At 37.5% G+C, this 20837-nt stretch overlaps 1 protein-coding gene across 1 annotated transcript in view; it reads left to right on the top strand.

Moving 5' to 3' along the window:
• rad50 (RAD50 homolog, double strand break repair protein) overlaps positions 1–18945 on the top strand; it is a 37276-nt gene extending 18331 nt beyond the window's left edge. Inside the window, exons 15-28 of the mRNA XM_037688268.1 lie at positions 2136–2373; positions 3514–3703; positions 4717–4843; positions 5999–6192; positions 6267–6377; positions 6765–6857; positions 7051–7164; positions 8246–8373; positions 8555–8656; positions 9031–9153; positions 15303–15388; positions 15482–15624; positions 15764–15897; positions 18759–18945. Of these exons, the coding sequence (XP_037544196.1) occupies positions 2136–2373; positions 3514–3703; positions 4717–4843; positions 5999–6192; positions 6267–6377; positions 6765–6857; positions 7051–7164; positions 8246–8373; positions 8555–8656; positions 9031–9153; positions 15303–15388; positions 15482–15624; positions 15764–15897; positions 18759–18945 (1970 nt within the window). The remainder of the gene's footprint in view (positions 1–2135; positions 2374–3513; positions 3704–4716; positions 4844–5998; positions 6193–6266; positions 6378–6764; positions 6858–7050; positions 7165–8245; positions 8374–8554; positions 8657–9030; positions 9154–15302; positions 15389–15481; positions 15625–15763; positions 15898–18758) is intronic.
• The last annotated feature ends 1892 nt before the right edge of the window (positions 18946–20837 follow it).

Genomic DNA, 20837 nt, shown 5'->3' with positions numbered 1-20837 from the left:
TATTTATAAAAAAAATTTGGCTGAGATATGACCGTTTTCATTCATTCTGACTTTGAAAATATTGAACACTACCATTTTTAGCCGCTAGATGGCAGTTGAGTAGTATGGCATGCAGTTGTATCATATAATAGGTAAAAATGGCTATTAATAACGCAATCGGCTTGCCAAAGCCTTCCACCGTCATCTGCCTGGAGCAACCGTCAAATCGGCTTCATTTCGCTGCGTCGCCTCGGCGAAATTCAGCTGATTTGACCATTGAAGTTCATTCATTAAGTAAAAGTTCAACTGAAACACACTTTTGCTATAAAGTCGAGTAAACAAATAATTGTTTTTAGGTGGTATTCTTGTTAAATTTCGAAGAAATGGACAGCGAGTCGTCCCTCTGTATGTTCATGTTTCCACGTATTGGCTTTTGAAAATGCAGCTGATTTGACCGTCAAAGTGCATTTATTAAGGAAAAGTTAAACTCAGACACACCTTTGCTATAATTTTGAGCAAACAAATAATTGTTTTTAAGTGTTTATCTTGTTAAATTCTTGTTAAAGTCCTCCCGTGCACACTCCCACGGCTGCCATTTGGCACCCAATAGATTTTGGGCACAACACCGGCCCACATTTCCGGGTGGTCAGCGGTGACGCGTAATAGATGTAGGGATGCACCGATCCACTTTTTTCACTTCCGATATCGATATCGGCTGTTTGGTTTCGGCCGATACCGATCCGATATTGATCTGGCTGATTAAGTTGGTAGTGTTTTAGCTGAAAGTTTTAGTGCCACCCCTTGGAACCGTCACTGCGCACATATTGCACGTAGCTATCGAATGTGTTGCCTGAGGTAGTGTGAAATAGTTCCAAATGGCTTATCCTTTCACTCGCTCCATTTTGAAAACAATGTGTGCGGTGAGTTCGCTAGCACGTGATGTCACTCAGAGCACAAAGCATAGAATTAGAGTGAATAGATCTGCCCAATCATGGATCGGTCACATTGTCACCGATACCCGATCCAGAAGTTTTTTTCCGATATCGGGACAGATACCGACATTGGTATCGGATTGGTGCATCTCTAAATGGATGTGACATACACAGCGAAGTGACGCATTTATGGATTTTTCCACTTTATTAGACATATTTGGACTGATGTGACTTATAGGGTGGTGCGACATTTACGGCAGAAAATATGGCAGTTGTTTATTTTAATATTTATATACAGGGGCTGGCCATAAAACTAGAACATCATGAAAAAGTTTATTTCAGTAATTCCATTCAAAAAGTGAAACTTGTATATTATTGGGACCCGAGAGTCCCAGGTTCGATCCCCAGTCACTGCACATCACGTGGCGTCTCTGGGCAGCACGTCTAATCCCCAAAATGTCCCCCGGGCGCTTTCAATAGCTGCCCACTGCACCACCTGGTGGTGGATGGGTTAAATGCAGAGACTAATTTCGCCATTGTATGGAAACATACAGCGCTGACATTGTGATGACATTATTATTATTATTATATTCATTCATTGCACACAGACTGATATATTTCAAATGTTTATGTCTTTTAATGTTGATGATTATAACTGACAACTAATGAAAACCCCAAATTCAGTATCTCAGAAAATTAGAATATTAATTAAAACCAATAAAAATAAAAGGAGTTTTAGAAGTGTTGGCCAGCACCTGTATATATTAAGGTGTTGTAAACCCTTCCCACACTCTTGCAGTTTTCTAAAACAGCGTTTCTAAACTCTAAACACAAAAAGAGCACAGAACGTCATGATCAGCTCTGTGCCTCCGCTGCTCTTTGCCACCTGCAAGCGCTCTCGGCCACGCCCACTTCTCCACTCTGCACCGAGATCAGCTGATCAGCTGCAGAAGGAAGCTTATCCTGCAGTGTGGGTTACACAGAGGTGCAGCAGGTGCTAAATAATTTATTTTAAATAAAAATCCTATGTCGATCGTGCGGTTCATCCATCAATCAGCTAATTGTGTGTCATGTCCAATCTTAGTTTGAAAAACCGCAATAAACGAACCGCGAAGTAGCGAGGGACTACCGTACAGCAAAGTTGTGTCATACATATTATCTCGAGTTTTAAAGTAAAGAGAACTGGTTTCTTCAGTTTTGTTTGTCCCGTTTGTCCTGATACAGCCATGTTGGCAGGAGCCACAGCAGTTTACAGCCAGTTCATCAGCCAGCTGACAGAGGAGAGGGAACCCTGCTGCCCTGTGTGCCAGCGAACCTTTCCCTCTGAGTCGGATCTGCAGGAAGTTATTAGTGACATGCAGTCAAAGCTACGCTTGGTGCCCGACAAACTGAAGAACACTGAACACGACCTGAAGAAAAAGGAGAAGAGGAGAGATGAGATGATATCTCTCAAACCTGTGAGGTAAGGTGTTCCTAGTGTCTTCTGTTGGAGCAATAGTCAAAGTTTGATAGTGGGGCAGAAAAATTTTTTTGCAATTTCTATAAGTTTAAAATCCACTGATGTCTGATTGGATACATTTTTCTCATTGCTTCATGATCATTGGTTTTCAAATATTTTATATTAAATAACATATTGGTGCTCAGAAGAATCTCACTAATGCTACAGAAAGTAAAGACGGTTGGTTTCAGTTGATGTAAAGTTGAGAAATAAACTAGATGCAGTAAAGTGTCATTTTTTACTTGATGAACAAACATTTAAGTTGTTTGATACAAATGCTCAATGAAAGAAGATTTTCACATTGTATATAAAACATCTGCCACTTCTGTTTCTGGTTTTTAGACAGACTGATGTGGCTTAACAGCTGTAAAAAATAAAGCATCTTTTCAGAGTTACAGGACATTTCCTCTATTTAGCAACGTTTATGAAATCAGTTCCAGCAGGTGGAGCTAAACTCCTATATGTTCAAGAACTCAAAACTGCTCATTAAACGAACAGAACCTTAAAACTATACATATTCATATTTTGCTGTTGAAAAAATAAGCAATAAAAACATGTATTCTGGGTATAATAAGCAGCTTAATATGATTTTACTTATAAGAGCTAAACTTGGTTAGCTCTTCCACTTTGTTTCAGTTTTCACCCTCTTTTCGTTTGGTTTGGTTTCATTAATTTATTTAATTTAGCTTTTATCAATTTTTTTTCAACCATTACAATCACAAGGAAAGTAAAAGTTAAAATGTCCCATGTTAAAATATGTATACCAGTAAATATAAACTAAAAAGTAAAATTATTTTTTAAAGACTTCATATTTACCTTATATACATAGTTGTATTTATCACCTTTAGCAAAAAGTACATCTTCATTTGCTGCATGACTAGTCAACAAATTTCTTATTCGTTACTAATTTGCTTTACGCTCTTATACTTTTTTTTATCTTTCACTCTTCTAAATTGTAAGTCTGCAGCAGTTTGAGGTAACCTTCGTCAGCAACATCCACGGTCTGTCAAAGAAGAATAGTTGAGGGATTCAAAGTTTTTGCATCTACATCTTTAGAGTTAATCGTTGTACACTCATTTATTTGTACCTTTTTATTTCTTCTAGACAGTCCATTGTGCAGTTTCAGGAAAAGGAGCTGCCTGAGCTGAGAAACCGTCTCCAGGCTGTTAACAGAGAGATTGAGAGGCTCAAATCGGTTGTGGAAGAACAAGAGACTCTGCTCAAGACTTTGATGTCTGAAGAGGAAACGGCCAAGGCCTGTCTGCAGGACATCTCTCTTATGGACAGATACCTGGTAACACCCTTCTATTGGCATCTTCTCACAAACTAACCTGTGTCCTTGTCACTATTTCCAACAGAAATTATTATTATTATCCGTCACTGATCAACCCTAACCCTCTGACATTTTGCTTGTTGTGTACTAAAAACCATTTCTAAGAAATCTAATTACACAAGGCATGCGTCTCTCATTTCTTATTCTTACATCTGGACTTTAGTGGGTTCTGAAAAGTGTGTTCAAACGAAAAAAAGGGGTTGTAAGCTCAATCATCCAGGTAGATAACAATTTAAAAAAAAGGTTAAATCGTGTCACCTGGACCAGTTTCTTCAAGTGAGAAACATTTTGTCCCCCATCCAGAGGACTTCCTCAGTCTATGGCCTGCCAGCCAGATTTGTCCCATACATATGCTGTGTTTCAAGCCAGCCTCATAAACAGCCTGAGACTGAGGAAGTCCTCTGGATGGGGGACGAAACGTTTCTCACTTACTGAAACAAGTCCAGATGACACAGTTTAACCTTTTTGGTTGTGTTCAAACAGTTTTGACTGGATTAAGCTGACTAAAACCACACTAATTTTACCAGTCTGGTTCCTAACTTAAATTTCAGCCCTGACAGAAGTGATTTTCTCCTCTGACCTAATAAAATTACACAAGTATAATACCAAATTTAAAAAATTTTATACGCTGCTAATAGAAAAACCTAAACAAAACTTGTACTAAATTAGGCTGAACTGCTGTCAGTTTGCTAATGCTATCAATATTAATAATATTACTTGCCTAACCTGTCAGTGGTCATTATCTTATGGCTGATGGGTGTATCTTTTCCATCTCTGTGTATTTCTCTTTTAATATTTTAAGCGTTGATTAATTTTGAAAGTCCCAAGTTTTTAAACTCCTCATTTCTTGATTTCAAAAGAACTGCATAAACACAAAAACTGGTTAATATTTCAACTATAAATAATGACTTGGCAATTATTGTATTTCCTTGTGTTTTGTGTGCTGGTATATTTTATTATCATTTTATTTTCAGATGGACCTAAAAGAGTTGGAAAGGAAAATCGCTCAGCATGCAGCCAAGCTCCAGGGAGTTGATTTGACCAGAAGCATTCAGCAAGTTAGTCAGGAGAAACAAGAAACTCAACACAATCTGGACACAAGTAAGAACCCATTGTTGCAGTTTCATCATATGCTTTTAAAACACAAAACTTACAAAGTCTAGTTTTTTACATTGCATCAATTTGTTTTGTACTAGCATGAATTATAGATTTTTTTTTTAGTGCTGCACTGAGCCGTCTTTGTTTGGTCTTTGTAAATTATCAAGGGGGAGCAGAAACTGAGTAGACCCTAGCCCTAAAACTGACACCATCAGGTTTAACCACTTTAATTACAAAAACAAAGAAAAATTAGAGTGAATTTTTATCATCTGTTTAGACAAAAAATGAACTTATTTCTGTTTTGTTTAGAGTCATTAGGTTAAACTCCAATATTGGTCAATCAGGTCATCTGAACAGTTTTTTTTTTTTTTTGTGGAAAGACGTTTCGCCCTCTATTCGAAGGGCTTCATCAGTCTCAGGAGTTCCAAGTAAACTGTTTTCCCCACTAAGCAGTACACTCCTTTAGTGGACCAACCAGTTTGCTGGTGATAAGATGGTTTCTGGGGTCTGTCCTCTCCCCCGTCGACTCATCCCAGCCAGGCAGCCACAGCCAAAGTGGTTCAAGACATCAAAGTTCATGCTCAATCATCCAGGTACAAAATCCAATAATGGTCAATCAGGGCATCTGGATACAGGGTGAAACATCTTTCCACAAAAAGAAACTGTCCAGATGACCTGATTGACCATTACTGGATTTTGTATCTGAATGATTGAGCATGAACTTTGATTAGGGTAAACGATTCATCCCTCAGAAGACTTACAATCTTATTTGCAGGATCTGTGATAGAATTATGCTTTTGGGCTGATTTTGTGGCAATAGAATAGATTATACTGAATCAGTTAATTTTAAATATAATGTCTTTTTTTCAGTATTTCAAACCATCAGCTTGACAGTTGATATTTGAACACTTGATTGTTTCAACAAAGTCACATTTCACAACAGGTTGTTGAATCATAGAAAACAGGCTAACGTTGAGATTATGGGCTGACTTTCCCAAAGTCCCAAACTTAACTCGGTCCAAAATTTCGACTGTAGGTAAAATCCAGCCAGTAAATCGACAAGCTCTAGTAGAGCAACTGTACATTCCCAGACTTTTGGTAGAACTTTGTTAGTAATGTTTGCCTTTTTATAGTTTTTGACTCTCTTTTTCCTTTTAGCCTCCAGCAAAATGGATCTAAAGCGTAAGCTTATCCAGGACCAGCAGGACCAGATCCAAATGCTGAAAAGTGCAGTAAATGAGACGAGGGCAGACAAGCTCCAGCTCAGCAGCAACATGCAGAAACAGCAGCAGCTGGAGGAGCAGTGTGTCGAGTTTACCGCAGAGATACAGGCTCTGACCAGGGACATGAGGGTACTTTTGCCTTTGTTTCTTTTATCATGGTCAAAAAAACTATCGATATCAATCAATACTTTGTGGTCAATCAGGAGGCAAAGGAGCAACTGTTGCCTCTGTCTGCAACTCTGGAGAAGTTGCAACAAGAGAAACAAGAGCTGGTGGAGCACAGGAGACAAAAGCATGAAGAAGGACAAGAGAAGGTGGAAACTTATTTTTTGTCATTTAACTTTTTCTGTACTAAAAACTTTTCAACTTCAACTCTTATTTTTTCCACATGTCTACACTCTGATCCCTCAAGCTTTTTGTGGTACTGTTTGAGTGCATCTTTTTTTTGTGTTCAGTTTTTTTCTTTATTAATAGGTCAATGAACTGCCTTTCTTAAACGCCCTTAAGAAAAGTAGCATGTCCAGTTTTTATTTACTCTTGTAAAATGAATGTTAAAACTCAAACAAGTGACCTTTCTTAAAAATTACTGGGGGGAAAAGCACACACAAAAACATTTCTTATTCTCCTTCTGTTTCATTATAACTAATAATTAAACGTTTGTTCACCTCATTGTAAACACTGTAATAACTCTTTTCTGACAGATCAATGCTATTAAAGAGAGAGTGAAAAACATCACAGCATTCGAACGAGAGATCACTAAATACGTAGGTGATGGAAAAAACACATATAAAGAGGTAATGTGTTCATTCCTAGCAGCCATTCTTCATCCGATTTATTATCATTTTACAGTTTTTAATCGCATTATAAACATTTTAACATAGCTAAAAATGTTTCTATATCGCTTTAAAATATTGTTACTCGGTCATTTTTCTCTTTAAAAGTAATTGAAATGATCTAATCATCAACCAACTTTGGTTTTGGCTGCAGCAAAAAGAATCTGAGCTTCAGGAAACCAACACTCAGCTCCACGAAGCTGAGAAGCAAAAGGAGAAGATCAACAAAGAGATGGGAAACATCCGTCAGGACATAGACACTCAAAAGGTAGACTGGTAGTCTGACTTACTCTTTTAATTTCTGGCTTTTAATGGGATTTTTTTTTAAGCCCACAAGGAAGAAAGATACAGAAAAGTTTATTACAGTAGTATATTAATGACTTATATTTTTGCAGCTCCCTTTAAAAGCCCATCTCTGGTCTAAAGTCGTTCATTTTAGGTTAATTGGTGAAAACAAATGATCTGCTACCAGTTTTCTTGTACATTGATTCTTTATAAAATCGCTCTGTGATGAGATGAGTGTATACCATTTTGTTCCTGAGGTTTGCAGTGATTGACTTGAGATGTAGAGGTTGCTTTTTTTTTTTTTTTTTTTTTTTTTTTGCAACAGCACAGAACAGCCTGTGAGGGCTGTGATTAAAGAACTCTTAAAATACACTGTATTTATTAGAGCCTGACCGATATTAAAATTTTGGATATCGGCGATACGGAATATTAGAAGGGGAAGGCTAACGCCGATGACCGATATAATGGCTGAAAATGAGCTTTATCCACCCCCAAGAATCTTAAGTAAACAGCGAATGGGGCGGGGTTTCTATATTTATTGCGGCTGTTCACAACCACAAAGCTAAGCAAATCCGATCCATGTTATACATAGTCCCACACTAGGTTTACAAGTGGTGCACTGGTCATCAAAACAGTCTTCCTAACGTGCGTTCACATTTTCTATTCTCTATTATTAAAGATAAAGTTATCAAATGTGTTACAAAAATATAAATTAAACAAAGAAACGCCCTTCCCTGTTCAATGTTTAAACAGTCAGTCATGTATGGTGAAGATCTAATTAGTACTGACTGCAGCAGCAATTATTATTGTTTTCAGAGAAGTAAAGATTTTAGACAAGGCATTTTATTGAGGATGACAAAGATAACGTTACTAACACTGATATATTTACCTCTACGTTAAATTATTTTTCTGGATAAAGTTTTACAAGGCAATAGCCTAGGCTAGGTTATCTAAATGTTAGCTTGCTAACTTGAGAGGCACGTAGCTAATGACAGGCAGGTCAGAGGATTGAAAGAATTTGTTGTATATATATGTACATATATGTATGTTGTATATTTGTTTAGGTTCAAGAGCGCTGGTTGCAGGACAATCTGACCCTGAGGAAACGTGTTGAGGAGCTGAAGGAGGTTATGACTAAACGACAAGCTCTTCTGAAAGAAATGGGCAACATGCAAGTCTTGAAGCTGCACCAGTAAGAACATTTAACTGTTTATCTTTAGTCTGTAAACCCAATACATGGGATGGTCATAGACGACTTTCGCTTCATACAAACCAACTGTACAAAATCACTCTCATGTGTTATTAGTAAAATAAGTTTAAATGATCAAAATAAAGGTATAAGCAACGTTTTCACAGTTTTTTTGGTTTTCTAGAGAACGTCGTGAAGCAGAACGCAAGCTAGAAGATTTGAAAAAGAACCGCAGCATTGCTCTGGGTCGTCAGAAAGGATTTGAAGAGGAGCTACTGCATCATAGGTAATATAATAATAATAATAATATATAATATAATAAGATGGTAGCACAACACAGCTAATCAATATCAGCTAAGATGTTCATTTTTTTTATCCAGCACAGTATAAAAGTACAGCTCGTGAAATTTTAAATCTGTTTTTATTCATCAGTTTGTAACGCCATGTATTTTCTGCACTTACTTTCATTCTACAATATAGGACAGTTTTATTCATTTATAGCATATTTACTGCATACTGACCAAACTAATTGTTTGTTAAGAGGAAAATTATTATTTTAACAAGAAGAACTATTGTGCAAGTGTTTAATGTTGGAGAAAAATCTTTTTTTTCTTGAAAATGAGCTTGTTCTTTTCCATTTGATCTTTTAATTTATTACAGGCAAGAGTTGCGAGAGGATCAGTACGACAAAGCTGATGAGCGCTATAAAAACAAGATGATCATAATGAGAACGACAGAGTTGGTCATTAAAGACCTGGATCTCTACTACAAAGCTCTTGATCAGTAGGTTTCATCTTAAAGTTCCTCACACTGTTGCATATTGTTTTTCATGATGACAGAAAGGTTGAGTTGTTGCTGTTTGTTTGCATCTGTATTTACTATTTGAGGTCAGTTTTATTAAATGAAGACTCCTGAAGAGTTGCAACTTTAAACTCCTGAGGTTTTTGCAAAACTTGAAAAGAAAAGAATCACCAGGTCTAAAACAAAACAACAATAAAAAAGTCTCCTAACGACATGTTGCTAAAAAAAATGAAGGGGGAAATATCCAGCAAAGACCTGACTCAAGACCCGAGCGATGCAGCGTCCTTTGGCTGAATCGTTTATTGTAGGTCAAACTTTCAGCTAATGGCTTTGTGAGAATCACCTTGGTGGCGTTATAAATCAGTTAAACCGTTATCTTTGGTATTTTCGATTGATAAAACAAACGCATTGAGAGTAGATTGTGTAGTGTAATTTTTAACCTTAGAATAAAAAAAAAATACCGTACTGTTAAAATGCGTACACATTTTAATGGTCGTCTTTCTTGTTCTACCTCAACATTAGTTCCCACAGATTTACGAATCTAAAATGTAAAGCTTGTAAGGAAATGGGTTCTTGCAGCCTCAAATAATTTCTCAGAACATTGCAGAAACTTCACTTACCCGTATCTGTGGGTTAGTTAAAGCATCATTGCCTGCAGAGTTATCAAGATGGTAAGGAGGCTCAGCAGAGCGTACATCTCATACGGCAGTTTCTGTCTGAATACACAGAAAACTCTTTCATGGTAAGATGTTCTGATTTGACGGTTTAAAAAAAAAAAAAAAAAACCTAAGCGCAACACTTCAAAAGCACCAAGCACCAGCATTATCATGTAAAGACCAAAAGGCAATAGGGTGACTAATAACTTTACATTTTGTTTAGGGACTTGCGGTTAAACACGGTGCATTTGTTTCTTTATCAGTTTTTATCATAACAAATGAAGAGTTGTCTTTCTCAGTCTTAAAGTGTTGAGTTTAGATGAACCGTTTTTACAGGTGGACTCAAGTGAGACATTCTACTTGTTTTGAGAAAAGTTTTGTGACTGAAGAAATCACTGAGCACAAATATCCTGATTCATGCTCAATAATCCAGGTAGAAAAATCTAAAAAAGTTAAATCTGGTCCTCTGGACATTCAAAAAAAACAAAACAAAGCAAAACAGCAAAGAAAGATATACTACTGTTGTCATCTCAAACCAAAACAAGACTTCTTCTTTCAGCTTTTCCATTTTCAGTGCTTGCCACAGTGAGTCATCCTCCTCCAGCTCTCTGTCCTCACTCCCAACTACCTCCACGTCCTCTCTAGAGTTGCATTCGAGCCTAAAAAATCTGACCCAACCCGTAGCCATTTTGTCCGAGCCTGACCCGACCCAATAAATTACCTACCGTAATTACAGGATTACGTAATTACAGCAAATCAGTTTGACAAGATGTTTTAAAAAACATAACGAAAGGAACATATAAGATTTCTTGTTTATTAACAAGTCACCAAATAGAAATTAACATACAAAACAAATTGCCTGAAAAAATAAACTCTAAAGATAGGCTGTTATACAGATGAAGAAAAATATTTTTAGAGCAAAATTATTTGGAAAAATATAGAGCAAGGCTGTTTTAATTGAACGCGCTGCTCGCTTCAGCTTTTGTAGCATCAGATGCTGCAACTTCCTTCACCGCAGATGACAGCAGGGTGGACCGGGATGCGCGCAGCCCATGATCAGGTGATCCATCCGGCCGGTCAGCGGATGCGCGCGGCCGATGATCCGGTTGCCCATCTGATCCGGTTGTCCATCTGAAGCTTAACGCAACTTTTTTTTTTTTTACCTCATTCCGCTGGCTGGTCAGTGGACGCGTGCAGCCGATGATCCAGTTGTTCATCTGAAGCTTAACACAACTTTTTTTTAACTCTTTCAACCGCCGGTCGGACCTGAGCGTGCACCTGACATTACACACAGCAGGTTTCACTGTGCTGGCTTTGTAGAGGGAGTTCTCCCATTGTTAGCTTTTGTTTAATACTTGCCAGCTCCATTATGTCACTTGTTGTGGGTCAATTGCAAATCCTCAGATATATGATAAGAGCAAAGGGCAGGCGGGGCCATATGTGCAATTAAAACCGCATCAAAAGCCTGACCCGGCCCGCCCATCAAGCACATAATTTTGGCTGGGGGCTCAGGCCAAAAATCGCAGCTCTAGTCCTCTCTAACTGCATCCGTATATCTCCTTTGTCTTTTTCCTGGCAACTGCATTTCTAACATCCTTCTACTAATATACTCACTATCCCTCCTCTGGACATGTCCAAACCATCTCAGTCTGGCCTCTCCAACTTTATCTCCCAGTTGTTCAACCTGTGCTGTACCTCTGATGATCTCATTCCTAATCTTATCCATCCTTGTCACTCTCAAATGAGACCCACAGCTGTCTTACCACTGTCTTGTAAACTTTTCCTTTGACCTTTGCTGACACAAATCCTGAAACTTTTCTCCATCCACTCTGTCCTGTCTGGACTCTCTTCTTCACTTCTTTACCACACTCCTCATTTTCCTGAATATTTGACCCCAAGTACCGGTATGTGAAGTCCTGCATCTTTGTGACTTCTGCTTTATGGTTTGCTATATATTAAACCAAAACAAGTATTTGACCAAACTAATGTTAGTGGGAGATGGTATGTGGAATTTACTGCATGTATTTCATCTGACATTGGTGTACGTTTTGGGAAGTGAAAGCACAAAGAAACAGGTTAATGGGTCATTCAGATGACATCTTGTATGTTGCCACAGCAATTTGTATTGCAGAGCTACTTTGGTTTGATCATAGAAAGAAGCTTATAAATTAGTGTTGAATGTTGTTGAAATGTTGAACATGAGATTGCAGTGCTGGGAGAAAGTCATAGATGTATCTTTTTTAATTCAGGTGTCTTTATCTTTGTGTTTGTGTCCTTTGGCACAGCAGAGAGCTGATGCCAAGTTGGCTCAGATGTTTTGGTGCTTGAGCTGGTACTTCTGAGGTTTGAAGGAAACGAGCTAGGCAACCACTGGCCCTGGTTTAGCTAAGGATTCAGTTTGATGAAAACCCTCCTGGGCTTCTATGAAAATACAACAGGATCAAATTTCAGATTTTTATTAGAAACCAACACAGTGCAAACAAGAAACTCCTTATTTAGATTATAGCACTCTAAATTATTCCCAGAGTGCATCATAAAACAAACTAAGCATCTTATTAAACATTCATCCATATTTCCAGTAGATTCATGTAACTCATAAATGTCTCCATTTGTTACTACCACCGTTTGTTTCCACCACAACTTGGCGCTCAACACCTAATGCTGACATAACTTGATTTAATCTGCTCAGGTTACTTTTATTTTAACTTTTTGTAAACATTTCCACAGAGTTAGAGTTTGTTTGTTTTATCTCAGTTCTGTAAAGAATAACGTCATTTCCAAAATCTCAGTTCGAACCGTTTTTAAAAAGTATTCTTGAAAATCTAATTTAAAAAAGCTACTTTTTATTGGACTACCTGAAAGTTGTTTCATTTAGGGCTTTCTTGTGTGTGGGGGATTCTCGTGCTCATATATAGACGTCAGTAGTCATTCATTACATATGTTGAGTAAGCAGTTACATACACAAGCAATTGTAGGTCAGATGACTGGATAAGAGTTTGTCTGTACGCTTTTCATCTTTTGTGTTGTTTGCCATATATGGCCATAGGAAGACGCGGTGTGTGCTGCATTTATCACACTGTTCGGTTAAACCACATTGAAGCTTTTTAAGTTTGCTAGAATATAAGAAAAAAAAATTCTCAGTAGGCAGGAAAATAGTTGACTATCCACAAATTCAAGATATATCTTGGCACGGATCAATAAAAAATGGATTTCAAAAAGAAGAAACAAGAAAAAAAGCCATTTGTGTTCTGTAACCAAACTGTTAGAAAACAGAAACCAGTAAAGCCATATTTGCAACAGCTAACCAACTTGACCAACGTAAATCTTATTGATGACGATCGAATTCTATCACCTTGAGAGTAACAGTGTGAATGTTTACGAAGCATTCACACTATTGTGATCCTTTTTTTTTCCAGTACGTTTTTCGGCATCTTTCTTGTTCCACAATTTTTGTGCTATTTCAACAATTAAATGTCAAAACGTTTAGCTCGTTCAGGAGAAGGGTGCTATGACTTTTGGTATTGGTGCTTTAGCTTTTTGAAATATTTAGGCTTTTCTGCCATTTTTTTCTCCTAAGAAATGAGTTGAGCTCATTTTACCTTCTTCAGATCTTTAGATATGTTTACAACCTTTTACTGCTCCTTTCACATTTTGTTCTGGTTTAGCTTCCTTGTGCAGATTTAAACATTTTTTCAGCTACTTTGAGTTAGTTTCAGCTGTTTTTTCAGCTGTTCTGTTTAGATTCTTTCATCTAACTACATTTTTATGCTTATTACTTCTTTTTGTTAATTTCAGCTTGTTATGCTCATTTCAGCTTATTTCTGCAAGTTTCATCTTTTTCTACTAATTCAGCTAATATTTAGCTGTTTTATGCTAATTTTATCTTTTTCTGCTAATTCCAAATATTTTTGCACTCATTTAAACTTTTTTCAGCCCAATTCAACAAAAATGTGCTCCCTCCATTTTCTTCTTGTAATTTAAGCTTCTTTTTGCCCTTTTTTAAGCTACTTTACAGCTGTTTGTGGCTAAATTTAGCTTTTTTCAGATAATTTCCACTTTTTTTTTTTAGCTAATTTCTGCGTCTTTCAACCTAATTGAACAAACAACAAAGTCCGTGCTCAATAATCCAGGTATACAATCCAACATTTTTCAGTCAGGTCATCTGGACAGTTTCTTTTTTTTTTGTGCTGAAACATTTCGCCTTCAATCCGGAAGGCTTCGTCAGTCAAGGAACACACAACAAAAGTGATTCTTCCGTCAACAACTTACTCCAAAGTGGAACAAACCAGTTTTGTTTGTGATTAGATGGCCTCTTTGGTACGGCCCCTCCTCCATTGCAGGCGCTCTTCTTTGTTGACGGTCGTGTCAAACTGGTTGAAAACAACAAGGTCCATGCTCAATAATCCAGGTATACAATCCAACATTAATGAGCATGGACTTTGTTGTTTTGAATCAGTTTGACACGACTGTCAACAAGGAAGAGGGCCGGCAATTGAGGACGGACCGTACCAAAGAGACCATCTTATCAAAAACAAAACTGGTTTGTTCCACTTTGGAGTAAGCTGTTGGGGGAAGAATCACTTTTGTTGTGTGTTTCCTTGACTGATGAAGCCTTCCGGATCGAAGGCGAAACGTTTCAGCACAAAAAAAAGAAACTGTCCAGATGACCTGACTGAAAAATGTTGGTCTAATTAAGCAAACATGTACTTTCTGCTTTCTTGTGTTAATTTCAGCTTGTTCTACCTTTTCAGCTAATATTTTAGCATTTTAGCTAATTTCAGCTGTTTTCAGATAAATTCATGTTTTTTCTGGTGATTTCTTCGACTTTCAGCTGAAATAACTACCGGTACTTTATGCGAATTTCAGCTTGTTATGTTCCTTTCAGATACTATTTAGCTGTTATGCTCATTTTAGCTTATTCAGCTAATTCCACATTTTTTGTACTCGTTTTAGCATTTTTTTTTTAGCCTAATTGAACAAAATTGTGCTCTCTAGACTTCCTTCTGATATTTTAAGCTTTTCTCAGCCCTTTTTTTAGCTACTTTTCAGCCTTTTTTTTTTTTTTTTTTTTTTTTTCAAATTTCAGCTTTTCTAGTTAATTCCCTAGTTTTTGTGCTCATTTCGGCTAATTTAAACTTAATTCAGCAAACGTGGTCCGTCTCCTTTCTTCTGCTAATTTAGGCTTGTTCTTCAGTTTCAGCTACATTTCAGCATGTTTTTAGCTAATTTCAGCTGTTTTTCAGCAAGCTCTTCAGCAATAAGCATTCGCACTGCATTTTCGCAGGAAATGCAAGTTCTCTAGTTACTTTTTTCCAGGTGGAATCCTCATTTGAACATTGTTAAATTATCTAGTTTTGATGTGTTTGTTCAGTAATATTGTGCCTCTCTGTTGCACTTATTATATCATTTGTAATATAAATGTATTTGAATGAATACACTTCTCATTTTAGACGTGTGCCTTTTTTTCCATTACAGAACCATCATGAAGTTCCACAGCATGAAGATGGATGAGATTAATAAGATCATCAGAGACCTGTGGCGCAGCACCTACAGGGGTCAAGGTGCACCCCATTAGAAATAAAAAACAGTCAAAGCTTTGATGCCTTATTCTACCCAGTCCTAAACTTTTGTATTGTCTTTTGCCTTTTATCTAGATATTGAATATGTGGAGATCAGATCTGATGTGGATGAGAACTCATCTGCTGGAGTGAGACGGAGGACTTACAACTACAGGGTTGTTATGGTGAAGGGAGACACAGCTTTGGATATGAGAGGACGCTGCAGTGCTGGTCAAAAGGTTAGCACTCGTGTTGCAAAAACACTTTCAGGTGTAAAAGAACAACCAAATTATATCAGCAGCAGAGATCCAATTTAAAATTACATCAATTATCTATTTTGTGCTCGTTTTTAAATCAGTCTTGCCATCTGATGTGCAGGTGTTGGCGTCCCTGATCATCCGTCTCGCTCTGGCAGAGACCTTCTGTCTGAACTGTGGGATCCTGGCCCTGGATGAACCTACTACCAATCTGGACAGGGAGAACATTGAATCGTTGGCACATGCCCTTGTAGAGTTAGTATACACACACCCATGCAGTTAAACAATAGTTAATCTCACAACTTCAACTTAAATATGTCTACAGTAATAAAAAAATGTGCACAGATTTTTCCAACATATTACATACCAGACCAGATCAAACATGTTTTGTGCTAATTGTGTGAATGCCGAGTCAACAATCACACCATTGTTTTCCTGTTTATAGTTTTTTTTTGTAAATTTCTCCCTGTTTTTTTGCAAAAGCACCTGTTTTAAGCATTTATACATCAGAACGTTCTGCTTGAACGGGACTAGCATGCCATGACTTTTAGTATTTGTAACTTTAAAACGTTTGAATTTTCTTCTATTTTAATATATATATATATTGTCCATAGATCTCTTCAATTTAATCAAAAACAAGTTATTTTCAAAATCCACTTTAGTGGACTTTTAATATTTTTGTCTTGTGCTCATTTGAGCTTTTAGCTACTGTCTTGCTAATATTACCCTTTAACAACTGTTCTACCAATTTAAGCTTTTCTCTCCAGTTTTACAAATTTTTGCTGTTTTGTTCATTTTAGCTTTTAACTACATTTTTTTTATTATAATTTAGCTTTTAGCTACGGTATCCTAACTTTATCTTTTTATTACTGTGTTGCTGATTTTAGCTTCTTTTTTTTGTTTTAACGTTAAAAACTCAGTTAACCATTCATTCTCCAACAAATTTTTGCAATCATTCAGCACTCAGAATTCATTCTCTGGTTTGTGGCATTTCTTCTTATTATTATATGTTTTATAAATGTTCTAAAATTGCGCCGCTCAAGGTGGCTGCATGTTGGAGTAGCTCTATTACTTTCATTCTGGGATTTTGCTCTTGAAAACTGTAATTCCTATTTTTTTGGATGTAAATGGCTTTTTTATGATTATTTCCTCCATCAGATGCTGTGTAGCTCAAAGGATGTTTACTGAAACATTTTTACTTTTGGATATTTATTATATGTAACCATGGCAACAAGGTAGTTTTTACAATTGGGAGCAGCTGATTAACATCTCAAAAGCTCAACTGATGCCTCAGCTACAGCCCCAAATCACAAATGAGGTTGTTTTTTTTTTTAAAAAAGGAGGTGCCGTGGATGCATCCCCATCTACCTGACAAAGGTGCTTGAGTACCTGTCCGCTGAGATCCTGGAGCTGGTGGGAAACGCAGTTTGTTACTACAAGAAGTCCAGGATCATCCCTTGACACCAGCAGCTGGCTGTCCGCAATGACGAGAAGCTCAACAAGCTGCTGGGAGGAGTGGCCAACGTTCAGGGAGGAGTTCTACCCAAGATTCAGGTGGTCCTGCTGCCAAAGAAGACCAAGAAATCCACCAAGTCCAAGTAGACAGATCAACATCTGCAGCTAGTTTCTTCAGATCTTCTCTAAGACGGACTGCTAAAACAGATCCTTCCGGCCTACATTTATCTGTCTTTCTCCAGTGAAAACAGGCGTGTCTCCCTGTGCCCCCCCCCGCTTCCCTGCTCGCACTCTTTCGTCCTGTGAATTCTTAAAAAGCCTTTTTTTTTTCTGCATACCTCCTAATTCAAAGGTTCAGCTGGTCTCCCAACAAAATTGATCAACTTCTCCCGTCAGGGTAAGGAGGACCCTCTTACCTCGACTGAAACAAATTGGATTCATGATGACAACTGTTTTTTTTTTTTTTTTGCTGTTTTGGCTGGTGAATTCTGGATTGTCTATAAATTTGTGTGGGGTGTCGAAGCTCGACAGCGCTCAGACTGAATTTGGGAGCTGTGTCAGAGAGCTGGAGCAGCTGTTATCAGGACTCTGGACTCTAGCAGCACACATGAAGGGGAAATAATCTAGGAGAAGCTGTGAGCTCGACTTTTGGCGTAAAGGATCAATTCGGCTGTTTTGGAGTTCCATCAGAGGAATATATACCAGCGAGACTTTAAAAGGCAGAAACAACAATTCATGAGTTCTGCCTGACTCCAACTGTGGCCTTTACGCCAATTATCTCAACTCCTGGAATGTTTAGAAAACAACAAAGATGCTTTGTCTCCTCATCCCTCTCTTCCCCAAGGCCGTGGACATGTGACAGAGCCTCAGCCGAGCTGGTGATGAATGACACCTCTTATTTGGACAATGGCAGGGGGGGGGGGGGGGGGCTCTGGACTATGCTACGACTTTCCCTTAAAAATTCAATGTCTTCTCCGGCCTATATGTACTTGTATAACAACGTCTGTTTATGTTGCTTTGCTGTGGTAGATTTTTTTGATGCCTCAAATCGTGCCCTGTCTAGGACACGGAGTGAGAGATCTTTTTTTATACCGTCTCTCCTCATGTTTTCTTTCCTTTTCTCATCTAAGCAAAATATTATTCTGAATAAGATTAAGAGGGTCGTGCTTTTTATAGTTGCAGCTACATGCACTCCGCGCATCTTTTGGACGACTGTACGTACATGTTCTCATTGTGCATTGATAATAAAGTTTATTCTGATTCTGATTATACAGCCATCAGCTTCTATAAAAACTCTAATGAAACCAGTATGATGAGTTACAACAACATTTCATTTTCCTTTGGGATGACTAAAGTATTTTTGAATTGAATTGAATTACTCCGCAACCCAAAAAGGAAGAAGCTGGTAAAGATGGTGGATAAATGGATGGATGAATTGAATTAAATATTATACATATATTTTCTTTTGCCAAAGACTGAAAAAAAAAAAAATGTAAAGACACTTTTTGACACAGTGATCATCTAAACGTGTTCCTTGTTTGTTTTGTGTTTGATATGTTTACATCACTCAGCAGACTCTTATTCAGATCTATTACTGTTTGAACTAAACCAATAAAAACTTTTTTGATTTTTATTTTTTTTTCTCCTTTCTCTTTTTCCAGAATCATTAAAAGTCGCTCTCGTCAGCGCAACTTCCAGCTGCTCGTCATCACCCACGATGAAGACTTTGTGGAGCTGTTGGGCCGGTCCAGCTACATCGAACACTTTTACCGTATCCGTAAAAACCAGGACCAGAACTCCGAAATCATAAAGTGCAGTATCTCCTCCCTGTCATCCTATCTCCACTGAAGCTCTTAGGTTCTGCTTTAGAAATGTGCAGCAATGCCTCAAAATCAGTTTTCTGTTGGAAATCGTTCACGTTTAGTTTTCTCGCTGTTTGAGGAAAATCCACCTTCAAATGAGTCACTTTAAATAACTTGAACGGTAACAAATTTAAATATTTAACATGCCTCAGACAGACATTGGCAGGCATTCGTGACTAAATGTGTTCATTTTTTTTCTGCAACTTCTTATGTTTTTAGTATTGAAAATAATTTTGATGTTGTTTTCTCTACGGGTTTTGAATGCATGCTTTAATAATAGTGCTTAGTGATACCAAAGTTAATTATTATGTCGTATTTTCACCAGATTTGGTGCCTGAAAAACAAAAGTGTTTGTTTAGAAATTGTTTTAAACACGATTAATAAATGGTAAAGTGACAGCACATCCTGCTTTCGGTTTCTGGCTTTAAAGTGTTTAAGAAATATAAGATCACTAAAGATGAAACTGTCTAAAAAATAGATTTTCTAAAGTAAAAAAAAAGCCAACTGCATCTGAGTCTTTAAAACGTTTAGCTTTGGCAACAGACTCCTTTGGTGTCCAAATTTTAGGTATAGCAGTTTAAACTTTCTCGTTTCTGTCTTGAGATGTTTTATCAAAAGTTTTCTAGAGCACTGAGGTTGGAGTGATTGTTGACCACAAGGTGACGGGTTTCTTCTGAAAAAAAGTGACTTTTTTCTTCTCTAAAGTAGGACGTCAACCTCAACTCTCTTATCTGTTGCATTTTACTTTTTGCACGGGGGAAACGTTAGAGGCGTGGGCAGAGCAAGTATAAATTTCGAACTTTCAGTCAAGACCTCAGAGCAACTGCATGCTTGTATCTGAACAATCAAGAACTGCTACACGAACAGATTCTTCGGCCGACGATCATCAACTATGGAGGTGGTAATGATTCTGCTAGTTTCTGCCGTGGCTCAGCTGGTCAGCCCAGCTATCGCTCCTCCTCCAAGTGTCCACCTCAATAGTATTATTGATCTGGTTAGTAACAAATCGGACACTCTAACAAAGGTAAGAGCTCCACTGAAAAATGCTACCTATATGCAACGTTTATCTTTAAAATTTGTGATAAAGTGAAAGTAATGTTCTGGCCCCGCAGGACATCTTTGTGGAGGATGTGCAGGAGCTGGTTGAAGAAGGATGTAAGGTGAGAGAGATGCTATGACTAAAAAAATCATTTTTATGTGTGATTGTTGCATATTATAAGTCAAGTTTTGTTTTCCATTCAGAAAGCATTCTTTTGCAAAGCGAAAACCATCCTGGAGCATCATAAAAGAAACGAGACCGTGCACCAGATTGTGCGTGAACTTGGCGTTTACAACAACAGATTACATGTAAGATTGTTGTGGTTTTTTTTCTATCTATATACAGCCAAAAAACGCAACCTTACTAAGAAAAGGCACTTGTTTTCTCTGTCTTGTCTGCTTTTAAAGAAATGGGAACACATTTGACTCGTCGTGCACTAAATGGACTGAATTTCTTGTTTTTCAGTTTAACTGTACAGAGATTCTGAAGAATGTGACCGCGTCAAAAGTTAAAAAGTCCATCACAAATCTGCTGGACAACCTTGTGGCTTGTAGCAGAAGTAGGAATATGAAAGGATGGAACAGCTCCACCAAAACTCCATCCAGCCCCTGACCTTTCCGATGGATTACATCTAGAATCTCACAACTCACAAAGGTCTAGTTGTAGTTCTGAACGTTGTCAATTAGAATGACAGAAAATATCTGGGCGGAAAGATTTGAAAATTCAAAATATTAATGCAATAGTTTAGTACTGCCTTGTATGTTTGTAAAATCTAGTTGTTTTTTTTTTTTGTTTGTTTTTTTTACAATGCGTACATCTTATTTATTTAATATTTTATT

This window comes from Nematolebias whitei, chromosome 14 (assembly GCF_014905685.2).
Source record: "Nematolebias whitei isolate Nwh7 chromosome 14, NemWhi1, whole genome shotgun sequence".
NCBI classification, from domain to species: domain Eukaryota; kingdom Metazoa; phylum Chordata; class Actinopteri; order Cyprinodontiformes; family Rivulidae; genus Nematolebias; species Nematolebias whitei.
The sequence above is the reverse complement of the archived record's forward strand: the minus strand, read 5'-3'. Positions and strand labels throughout refer to the sequence as shown.